Source organism: Sinocyclocheilus rhinocerous, unplaced genomic scaffold (assembly GCF_001515625.1).
Source record: "Sinocyclocheilus rhinocerous isolate Xijiao unplaced genomic scaffold, SAMN03320098_v1.1 scaffold955, whole genome shotgun sequence".
NCBI lineage: Eukaryota > Metazoa > Chordata > Actinopteri > Cypriniformes > Cyprinidae > Sinocyclocheilus > Sinocyclocheilus rhinocerous.
In genome coordinates, this window is record NW_015646369.1 from 828,738 (window position 1) to 840,105 (window position 11,368).

Consider the following 11,368-nt stretch of genomic DNA (forward strand, 5'->3'; position numbering starts at 1 on the left):
CCCGCCAAATTGGCTAGTGATTTGACAGCGTTACCCGCCACAGCTGATTTTTACCCGCATTTGGCGGGTTGGCGGGTGTTAATTTCAAACCCTGTATATATATATATATATATATATATTTATGTATATACAGTATACTGTATACAGTATATGTATATATATATACACACACGCACACATATATACAGTATATATATATATACACACACATATATATATATATATATATATATATATATATGAGAAAAATTGTATATGTGAATTTAAAATATAGAATAATAAATATATTGCATTTTTTATAATGTATCACAGGCTCTCAAAAATGAATAAAAAACAAAATAAAAAAAATATTCTCTGCAATTCTCTCTGACGAATTGCTTTGTTCCTGTTTTGCGCTCCACTTTTGATAAAAGCATCTGCTAAATATGCAAGAAATAAGCATTTTAACTATGACTTTGGGAACCAGTGAAACCCATATACCAATATTTCCATAGAACTAGTCCAAAAGGTCACAGAATTGTCGTTTTTGTGCTTTTTTGTTAGTGCCTGTCACATGCAAATGACAAGCTGAGTGTTATACCTCAGAGCTCTTGTCTGGGAATATTTGCTTTTCCCTCTCCTGCCAGTGTCGGTCGGCCGACCCTCACCATCGGATCTGTTTCCAGTTAGGAGTAACATTCCAGACCAGGGTCAGCCGACCATGTGCAAAGCTTTCATTCTGTATGTCACTTTTTTCCTAACCAAGTTGTAAAGCATAAGTAATTGTGAGCAGATAATTTTTCTCGCTCTTGAAATTCAAGAGTTCTTCCACAAGAAGGCAGAGACATGGCTACCATGTGGTGCAGTCACCCAGTCTGCTCTTTCACAACACAATTAGCTGTGCTGAAAGGTATTTGCCATTACTCAAAGCACTACACTGTAGCCTACTTTTCCGATTCAAAACTGACAAAGAACTTATTCTGTGTTATATATGAATTCACTAAATGCATAGCAGACGCAGTAGATTTGTTCCATCAATCCTCTGATAACAAAATGAATGCTGTATTCTAATTGTTTTGGAACTAAAGTAACATTCTACATATTGTATACTCTGTAGTACCATGAGATCTAATGGTTGGTTTGGGAGGGGTAAAGTACCCTTCTCAGAAAGAGAGTAGTTTTTTTTATTATTAATCTTACCTGAAATATCAAAGGGTGGGGGTTCAGGGGCGTCAGAGAGGGTGGTCTTCTCCTCTCCAGCCAGTGGCATACTCTCTCCTCCATCAAACATACCAAACACACTCACTGAATACTTAGTGCCGGCCCTGAGATGAGAGAAACACAAATCAGTCAACAACCCTATCTATCAACCTCAAAAGGCTAATATATCACAATTCATGGTTTTCACATGACACCATACGCTTACAGGAGTGGCCACCTGGAGGGCAAAACAAGGCTTTCTCTGCTGTCTACCAGTTTTTGTATTTTTACCAGGTTTATATTACGTACTCAAATACAAATACAGTGATTTTAAAAGACTAAATTCAGTACACATTATTGGTGAAGCTTACTATATACAGGCAAGCAGCTGCATCCGGAATATGAAAAATGGCATGCTAAACTTTTTCCCATAGAAAACTGGTATAAATAAAAGGCTTAATGTAAGTGAGACTGATATTAGAGGACCAAAATTAGTATACACCTTAACAATTAAACATAATATGTACAAGCAAGCAGATGAGCACAGTATATAAAATCAACACACAAAGTTTCACGTTAAGCATTTTCCCATAGAAAACCATTATAAAGAGAACGCTCAATGTGCAATTTAGTGCATTGCATTCATATTCTGAGCTCAGCTGCAATTTGATCTTTTAATATCACTGTATTAGTTTATTAATTATGAAACAAATTTAATGTAATTCAGTTATAAGTAGCTCTACAGACGACAATAGTGTCATTTTCCAGCTCAATTTAATTCAATGTTGATACAAATCAGTTCAATAATAGTTTGGATGTTGCAGATTTTCCAGTGTTCAATCTAAATATTTGTGGCTTGAAACAGATGGAACTTTGATGGAAAACTGATGCTGAAGTTCTATGGATGTTTTGCCCTACAGGTCTTCATGACTGAAAGCTAACATGTTTTAAGAATGTACATGTTGTCCATTTGATATCACAGTGACTTTAAAGGTGTTTATAGGGTGTATCTTCAATGTTCAACAGACGTCTGTGAAGTTTTTCATGTGTCTGCATTGGCGTCTCATACCTTAGCTCCTCCAGAACCACTGTGTTGTCATAGGGGCCTACTTGCAACTCTCCCAGGTCCATTTCCTCCCCTGTGGGACGGAAGGTGACCTTGTAGCCCTTCACATTCCCAGGAGCATGGTCCCAGGTCACCCTGAAACTGGTTTTAGTGGGTTCTGAAGTTTGCAGGTTTCTGGGAGCTTTATATAGAGACACTGCAGAGGAAATATAGGGTGTCAAATTAGACAACAAAGAGGATGAACATGTTCACATTCAAATAACTTTAACCTCAACAACTTCTGCCGCACCTCAAGTTGTCAAATATCTGCTATTAACTTACACGTGGTTCCTTCTCCTTGTCTTTGTCTTCCATCACCAAACTTGTAGACGGGAACCACTGTGATATCGTAAGGGGTTTTTGGCTGCAGTCGTCTCAGGACTAAAGTGTTAGTGCCCCCTGGTGCTTTGGAGGCCAACTGGCGTGTCTCACCCTGAGGTTTATACGATACCCTATAATTGACAACATTGCCGGGTGCTGGCTGCCATGTTACTCGCATGGTCCTCTCTGTTTCTTCTGAAACCGTAAGAACTCTGGCAGCGGCTGACACTGTCGGGGAGATAAATGAAAGACAATGTCCATTAAACGTTGGACTGATTCAACCACATTTCCTAGGGGTCAGGAAAACCAAACCATCTGAATAATCATAGTTTGTCTGCCAAGATAATCTTGATCCAACACAGACCACGGCTCTCCAAACCGGGTGAAACCAGACATGTCGAAATGGTTGTACGTCATGCATAACGCAGACACTCTAAGACTGTCTGCAATGTTCTCTTTTTATGCCGTGACCGGAGTGTTTTTACGCAAGAGGGAAAGGAATGAATTGTCCGCTTTTAACCGGCCTACGGAACACTTTCAGATGGAGAGACCTTTTACAAATTGGGCGTTTTATGGATGGAAAATAACACTTCCAAGTTTTCCAAGAATACCTGATCCAATAGGACACCATGTGTTAATGTTGGTATTGAAGGAGGTAAGGAATAGAGTGATGGCAGCAGACATAAAATGGAGACGCCTAAGCCAGAAGACTTCTGGACTTTTTAGATGACAGACAGCAAGATAAACCAATTATAAATTTCAGCACGCTTAACCAGTGAGTTGCCCCACTGAATAAGTAAGAGGATGCCATAAAGTGCTGCAGAGTGTGTTGAAATCCGCCATCCCTTGATAATAGAGAGCATGTGTAAATCATTAAATCAGCCACTACACGCACTCCATACACTACACCCACCATATGTTACAATAGCCCACAGCGAAGATATTTTAGAGGAAACAGTGGTAATGACGCAAACCTATAGCAATGACGTTCTGGCCCCGCTTGGTGTTGAGCTTATGAAAGGAAATGGAAGTCACTCTTTCACTTCTTCCACATCAGAATGAACACTGAGACATTTCTGTTTCAGAGCGTTTGTCTCCAGCATACTTGAGAGAGCATGTCATTATGTTGCAGAGTGTTCTTAAAACTGACATTAAACTCGAAAACTGATTTTGTCATTTTCTGAAGAAAATCTAAGTGATGTTCAACCCAAAATGCAAAACTGGATGCCAAGACGTTGAAATTGCATATGTATATATGATTGCTTGGGTGTTATAAAGGCGCAGTGTCATTTGCAAAATTTCATGGACAAAAAAGTGCCTTTGTGTGAATTGTCTAGCAATGCACTTTCAAACCATGCAGCTTTCTGTTGCTCGACGCGGCAAACTCATGGATTCATGGAATTTGCTTGAGTAACTTTTTTACCCTCACACACGGATTTCTATTGATAATTACTAGATTTCGCCCAAGGAATTTCGATAGGCAATGGTCAATGCGACTGCACCTTAATTGGTTGCTTGTTGGCCCACCCTCAAGTCTGTATGATATTCTGGTCTCTAGATATGGCTTGGGTGTAAGTCTGTGGGTTTTGTCATCCTTCAGGTAAAAAATGTGGTAAGTCTTCATTCATTGTTAAGACATCACATAAGTCTGCAAAAAAATGACTGAACTCATCTGAGTTACACGGATTATCAAGCACCACACATTTTTTATTTATTTGCTAGTAGCTCAATTGTGTTGAGTGTAATTTTCAAACTTTGCACTGACTGGTTCAGATTGGTAGGGCAGATACTTCATTGAGGTGTATATGCATGTCAGTGAAATATTCGGACATTATATACAGTATATCAAGTTTTTTTCCTCTCTGGGGTAGGTTACCTCAGGACGAGGGGCCCACCTCAGACACACAGAGCGAGGTAAAGAGCGTTTGGTCATATGCTGGATTCATTACGCAGGCGGGAATGGACTTACCATCTGTGGTCTCCTCTCCATGGAGCGGCTCCCCCTCCTTACTGCTGTAGGCAGCGTAGACAGAAACCTTGTAGCGGGTCTCCGGTGTTAGTCCGTCCAGAACAGTGGTGGTTATGTCCCCGGGGACGGTTTTCTTGCCAGCTTCCTCCGAAAAGAGGGATTTCCAGGTGACCCGATAAAGGCGGACGTTGCCAGGGGCGGCAGTCCAGGATGCCACAAAACTGCTCTCGGTGACATCCGAAGTAACCAGATTCGTAGGTGAGCCGAGTTCTGAATGATTGAGAAAAAAGACACAAAAATTTTAAAAACATCATAATAGTCTGGTCACAGAGAAGCAACAAACACTTCCATTAAATAAGGCTACCTTGGCTAACTAGTCACCCAGCCTGGCCAAGCTGGTAAGGCAGTCATGTTTCAAAGGTTTTAGAAAGATCTCTGACACCTACAGTGTTCAGACTGGAAGACACACTTGTTAACACCAGTTTGGCCAGGCTTAGAGACTAATTAGACCAACAAAATACTAACCAGGCTACATTGGTTAACTTGTCTAGCAGGATGGCCAAGCTTGTTAGGAGGATGTGTTATCATGGTTTTAAACAGGTTTCTGACAGCTAGTCAGGCTGCGGGACAAACTTTCCAATCACCTAAACCAGTTAACACCAGTTTTGCCAGGCTTAAACACTGAAAAGGACCAACAAAGTCCAGCGAAATACTGTATAGGTGGGTTTAAGCAGCCTGTGTTGTTTAACCAGGCTGTCCAAGCTTAGGCAGGCATGTTTTGGTGGCTTTAGGGATGTTTCTGACGCCTAGTCCAGCTGGGAGCCCTGCTGAAAAAAACAGCATGAATTCCATGTTGATCCAGGCTGGTTTATGCTGGTTAGAGCTGGTATAGTTCTGGTCTACCTGATGGACCAGCATTCTGTTCTCAAGCAAAATTGAGATTGAGTAGTTGGTTCACCAGCATTCCTGCTTCCCTTACTTGGTCCTGCAAACCAAAAATCAGCATGCCACATAAGCATACCTTATGTTGGTGACCACCAGTGCTGGATTTTCACTTGCTAATCACCTAAAACATTTAACACCAGTTTGGCCAGGCTTAGAGACTGATTAGACCAAATAAGACAAGAAACATACTGTAGATGGGATTTTTTTAGGTTATTTACAATAGGTACAGTTTTTTTGTATTTTATAGGTACAAAAGTTTTATTTTTTTTGTATTTTTCAGAGGTTGACGGGCCTGATCAAAGCAGAGCAGTGGTCTCTTATAAAAGTAGAAAATTTAGAACAAAATAAATCTGAGAAATTTGAGTGAACTCTTCAGTTAAATGAGCATTTATCTAATTCTCCACTAGTCTGTCTAAAACGCCGGTAGCTCGCGATTGCTTTGATTTACTCTGTCAGCAACGCGTACCCTGGAAAACAGCTCTGCAAAAATAATTTCTCTCTCTGCTGCCACACATCTGTCATCACATCTACTTTCCATTGAACACGAAACTCGATCCATTAAACACAGACTGCTAAAACTGCAGATGTAGCTCGCTTTTTGATCTGCGCCATACCACCTACCTATCTTCACACTCTCTCTTTCTCTCAGTTCTATGTTGAGTGGCCCAAAACAAAAGTTGTCGACACACGAGGTTGCAGAGGTGTTGAGTGGTTTGGTCATTTTATTACCCACCAGGTGAAAAACCTGTTTACTTAGTAAACAGCAACACACACATTCGTGTTTGCAACATCAAGTTATGGACTGAAGTTTAACAGTTAATAGTTGAAGGACATGCATGCCTTAGCGAACACCAATAACTAATTTGAGAGTACAAAGACCAAATTTTGTTGAGAGGGACAGTAAAACAAGAAGTTTTTTGATGTTCCAATTAATATGTGAGCAGTGCTTGCCAGTGCCAAAGTTGTCGACACACGAGGTTGCAGAGGTGTTGAGTGGTTTGGTCATTTTATTACCCACCAGGTGAAAAACCTGTTTACTTAGTAAACAGCAACATACACATTCGTGTTTGCAACATCAAGTTATGGACTGAAGTTTAACAGTTAATAGTGGAAGGACATGCATGCCTTAGCGAACACCAATAACTAATTCGAGATGAAACAGACAGAGAAATTAGGACTCTGAAGTTGTTTCTACATCCAGCATAGAGGTCTGATTTTACTGACAGAGCACAGAAGAGAGCAGATCATATGTTAATGTCTTCTGCAGGCTGCTTTTGATTGTTAAAATGCAGACAAACTGCCAATGCCAAGCACTGCAATGCACCTCTACTCAGACAACACAAGCTATTAACGGATATTCATTTGTGGTTTTGCATTGACAGAAAATGTAGCCACTAAACAGAGACGCAACAGTACAATACCGTGCATGAGTTTATTAATGCTGTCCTGATATTGTTATGTGTTGAGGCCAGATTAAAACCAGACTCCTTTTGGACCTTCACATATGCTATTTTTCCTTCTTTGACTCTTGTTTTAGCATTCCATCCAAGCAAAATGTTGATGTTAACTGGGAACAGGAGTTCTAGCACTAACGTGACTGTCATCCTGAATTATTTCACTTTGGAAACGTTTGGAGTACCTGGAAGCAAGACAAATTCTCCAATGCTGTGTCCTTCAGCCCGACACATTCTCTGACCACCTCATGCATATTAAGTGATTTTTTGGCCTTTTGCCTTTATTTCGGTAGGACAACGCTAGGGTAGACAGGAGGCAGTGGGGAACATGGTCAAGAAAGAGCTGTGACTTGAACTTGTCCGTCTGCCTGCAAGGTACTCTGACTTTGACTGACAATCTCATGCATATTAAAGACTTTTCATCCTCATTCAAACCATACAGGAAGCCAGGACTGAAAGTCACAAACAATCAACCTCTGGCGAAATATCTGTAGTATACTATAGTATGTACACTGCCATTCAATAGTTTGGGATCAGTAAGATTTTTTAATGTTTTTTTTTAATGGAGTCTGCTCATCAAGGCTGTATTTATTTGATCAAAAATACAGAAAAACAGTAATATTGTGAAATATTATTGCAATTTCTAATATTGGTTTCCTATTTTAATATACTTTCAAATATAATTTACTTCTGTGATGCAGCGCTAAATTTTCATCAGCCATTATTCCAGTCTTCAGTGTCACATGATCCTTCAGAAATCATTCTAATATGCTGATTTATTATCAGTGTTTAAACTGTTGTGCTGCATAATATTTTTTTAGAACCTGTGATACATTTTTCATTTATTCTTTGATGAATAAAAATGTAAAAACAACAGCATTTATTCAAAATATTAATCTTTTCTAACCAGTGTTGGGGGTAACGCATTACAAGTAACATTGACTTTCCCTTCAGTCTGAGGCTTATTCGTTTCAGTTTTGGTGTGAAAAGGCTTTTATATTTGCCAAAAATATAACTTTTTTATTTTAAAAACAAACAAGCAAGCCCTGTCCAGATTTAAAAAGTAATGCAAAAGTAACGTAACACATTACTTTCCATAAAAAGTAACTAAGTAACGTAATTAGTTACTTTTTTATGGAGTAACGCAATATTGTAATGCATTACTTTTAAAAGTAACTTTCCCCAACACTGTTTCTAACAATGTCTTTACTATCCCTTTTTATCCATTTAACACATCCTTGCTGAGTAAAAGTATTAATTTCTTTCTTTTCTTTTTTTTTTTAAAAGAAAGAAAGAAATTACTGACCCCAAACTTTTGAACAGTAGTGCATATTGTAACACACACACACAAAAAAATCTATTTTGAATAAACACTGTTCCTTTTAACTTTTTATTTATCAAAGAACCCTGAAAAAATATTAAGCACAACTGTTTCCAACATTGATTCTAAATCAGCATATTAGAATTATTTCTGAAGGATCATGTGACACTGAATTCTGTATATTAAAATAGAAAACTCTCATTTTAAATTGCAATAATATTTCACAAAATTACAGTTTTTTCTGTATTTTTGATCAATTAGATACAGCCTAAATGAGCATAAGAAACTTCTTTAAAAATCTTACTGATTCCAAACTTTTGAATGGCAGTGTAAGCATGTTACATGTTGCTTACATGACTACATGTAGTTGCAGTACATAACAGCAGGGGCTAAATCGAACCAGCCAAACCTTGAGCCCCTGATCACGAGTGCCAGCTTTGGCTAAATCGACAAATAACTACATCATGAACAATTTAGAACCATTTTCCATTGATTTCCTCTTTGTAGCGGTTTCATATAGACGTTATCCAATTTCAGGCCCTGGGATCTAATTTCTGGATCTTCTCACCCGTGTCCACATTCAGAGAAAGCAAACTCTGCCTCTGACTGAGTGGAATAAAAAATGACACATCTGAGAAATCAATCTCGAAGAGGTAATGAACCAGTGGGGTGGTCACAAACTGAGAACACATTGGTAACGAACATCTTGAACGTCCTTTTGAACAGCTGCCATACAAAGCTGACAAAAACAATCTTGCATGACTTACACTTGGATAATCTCAAATAACACACTGATTAAGCTTTGCGAAATTTGCATGGGATCCAACTGGACAGCGCTTGATGAGAAAATGAGGTCTGTCCTCTCTCTTCTCGCAGAATTCAGCTCATATTCAGTAAAACAGGGCAGAAGTCTTGGTTAAGAGACATAATCTGGTGCTGGCAACGATCTCGCAGCCCAAGCCCATTTTCCACAAAAACTATCATGAGACAAAACTCATACTGACTGCAACCACATTCACTAGATGTTAAAACACAAAGATGCTCTGAGACCCCTGGACCAAACTAGCGGATTTAGAAAAACAAGTTTACATTTTTGAATTAAGAAGATATGCAAGTTAACATTGGTAATGGCATTTTTTACTATTTAGTTTAATAGGCTGAAGAGGAGATGCAGTGTGAGCTGGTCAGCCCCTAAAGTCCTTGTTTAAGGTCACTTCCTAATTGCCCCGACTGGGTTTGGCCCCACAGTGCACTTTTCTGGAGGCTGAGGGCAACTAAAACAAAGAAAGCTGTGTTATGCTCCAGGATATGGAGTTGAACACATCTCAGTTTGGAAACGCCTTGTCATCGGCCAAAAATTAGTCACATGTTTCCTTTAGCTCTTCGTTGAAAGGCGGCTTGAGTCAGCATACATAATGACAAGCCTCTGAAATATGGGCTTTTGTATAATGAGCGGAGGACAGCCATTAGCGGTTCCGGTTAGATGCTGTAATCGGTCATTTTAATACGACACTGCTTGAAATCCATCCAAAGAAAGACGTGCAGTAAGTATTGGGCATTTATGGCTGATACGTTAAAGCTAAAAACCTTGGATGAAATTGTTTGGCAGTGGCTAACCTTCAGCAAGCCCACAAGTTAATGGCAGTTCTGACATGCTTTTTATCAAGAGAATATTGAGAGAGACATGTACTTCACTTTTTGCGAAAGCAAAAAAGAAAGCGTTTTTTTTTTACGTAGAAGAAACTGGTTCTTAGTGGTTTGAGACCACTCATACAAGCCAGACAGTAATAGGACACAAATAACTAGCAATCACTAAAAATCCAGCACAGTATCAAAAGACTTTGTAATCTATTTATCAACATGATGTGATTTTTAAATTAGTAACTTTTTAGAAAAGTAGAACAGAACCATATACTGTATGATTTCATTTTTAAACCCCAAATTCTGATTGCAAGACCAAGGTTAGACACTAGAAACGATTTCACCAAACCATTATCTTTTGAGGTTTTGTTTCCATTCACTCTTCTTCCAATGCCAAGCATGAGCGAGGACATTTTTACAAGCTCAGCTAATTCATCTGCTGCCCACACACCAAATGTATAAACCCAGAGCGTGGGGGAATCCACACAGTGAGATCTGTCATTAGATGACACATCTAAAGGGTCATCCATTTGGTTCCCAAAATTACGGAGTGCACTTCACACTCACAGACAACTCCGAAAGACTTTTAAGCACATCTGTCCTCTGTTAAGAGCTTGATACAGAAGCATGCGAAGAAACAATTAGAGTAGCAGAGAGCCCTGTCTAAAAACATCAAAATGTACAGCTTCCCTTTAACACTCTGTCATAAAGTTCTGTTCTACCCAAACAAAAGAGTAATATATTTAAAATTTCATTCTAAGTATAGTTCAAAATCTATATTTACTGACATATCGCTCAAGACTTACTGATATAAAATGTGACCCTGGACCACAAAACCAGCAGTGTTGGGCAGTAACGCATTACTTAGTAACGCGTTACTGTAATTTGATTACTTTTTTAGTAACGGAGTAATTTAATGCGTTATAATTTTCAAAATAGTAATTAGAGTATAGTTACAAGCCGAAGTCTCTATTAGGGATATGCCGGTATCAAATTTTCATGTTGCGATTAATTGCTAATGCTTTTATCATGGTATGCGGTATTATCACGATATTGAAATTTAAATCAGAGCGTCTCTCACATGTTCCGCCATGTGCTTCACGTCCGCGCTTGTTTACATCAGAGTGCGCACGCGTCTTTCACGCAGCATACAGCGGTGTTGTGCATTTTGACCAGTTGATGGCAAAAGTATTCTTAAAATGCATTCAAAATTCGGAATAATTTGTAATATATAATTATTCACGGTATTTAGAAGTGCCCACGATAACAATATCGTGCATATTCATTACCGTGATATATCGCATTACCGAATACCGGCACAAGTCTACCTGTGACATACTGAAGCAGAGCATGATCCCCTCCCTTCGGAGACTGGGACGCAGGGCAGTATTCCAACATGATAATGACCCCAAACACACCTCCAAGACGACCAC

The 11,368-nt window shown here is 39.0% G+C and overlaps 1 protein-coding gene across 1 annotated transcript in view; it reads right to left on the minus strand.

Annotated features, from left to right (window-relative positions):
- Positions 1–11,368, minus strand: part of LOC107707656 (collagen alpha-1(XII) chain-like) — an 80,572-nt gene that overhangs the window by 56,238 nt on the left and 12,966 nt on the right. Inside the window, exons 14-17 of the mRNA XM_016511736.1 lie at positions 4,575–4,844; positions 2,567–2,833; positions 2,249–2,441; positions 1,180–1,304 (exon numbers count right to left, since the gene is read on the minus strand). Of these exons, the coding sequence (XP_016367222.1) occupies positions 1,180–1,304; positions 2,249–2,441; positions 2,567–2,833; positions 4,575–4,844 (855 nt within the window). The remainder of the gene's footprint in view (positions 1–1,179; positions 1,305–2,248; positions 2,442–2,566; positions 2,834–4,574; positions 4,845–11,368) is intronic.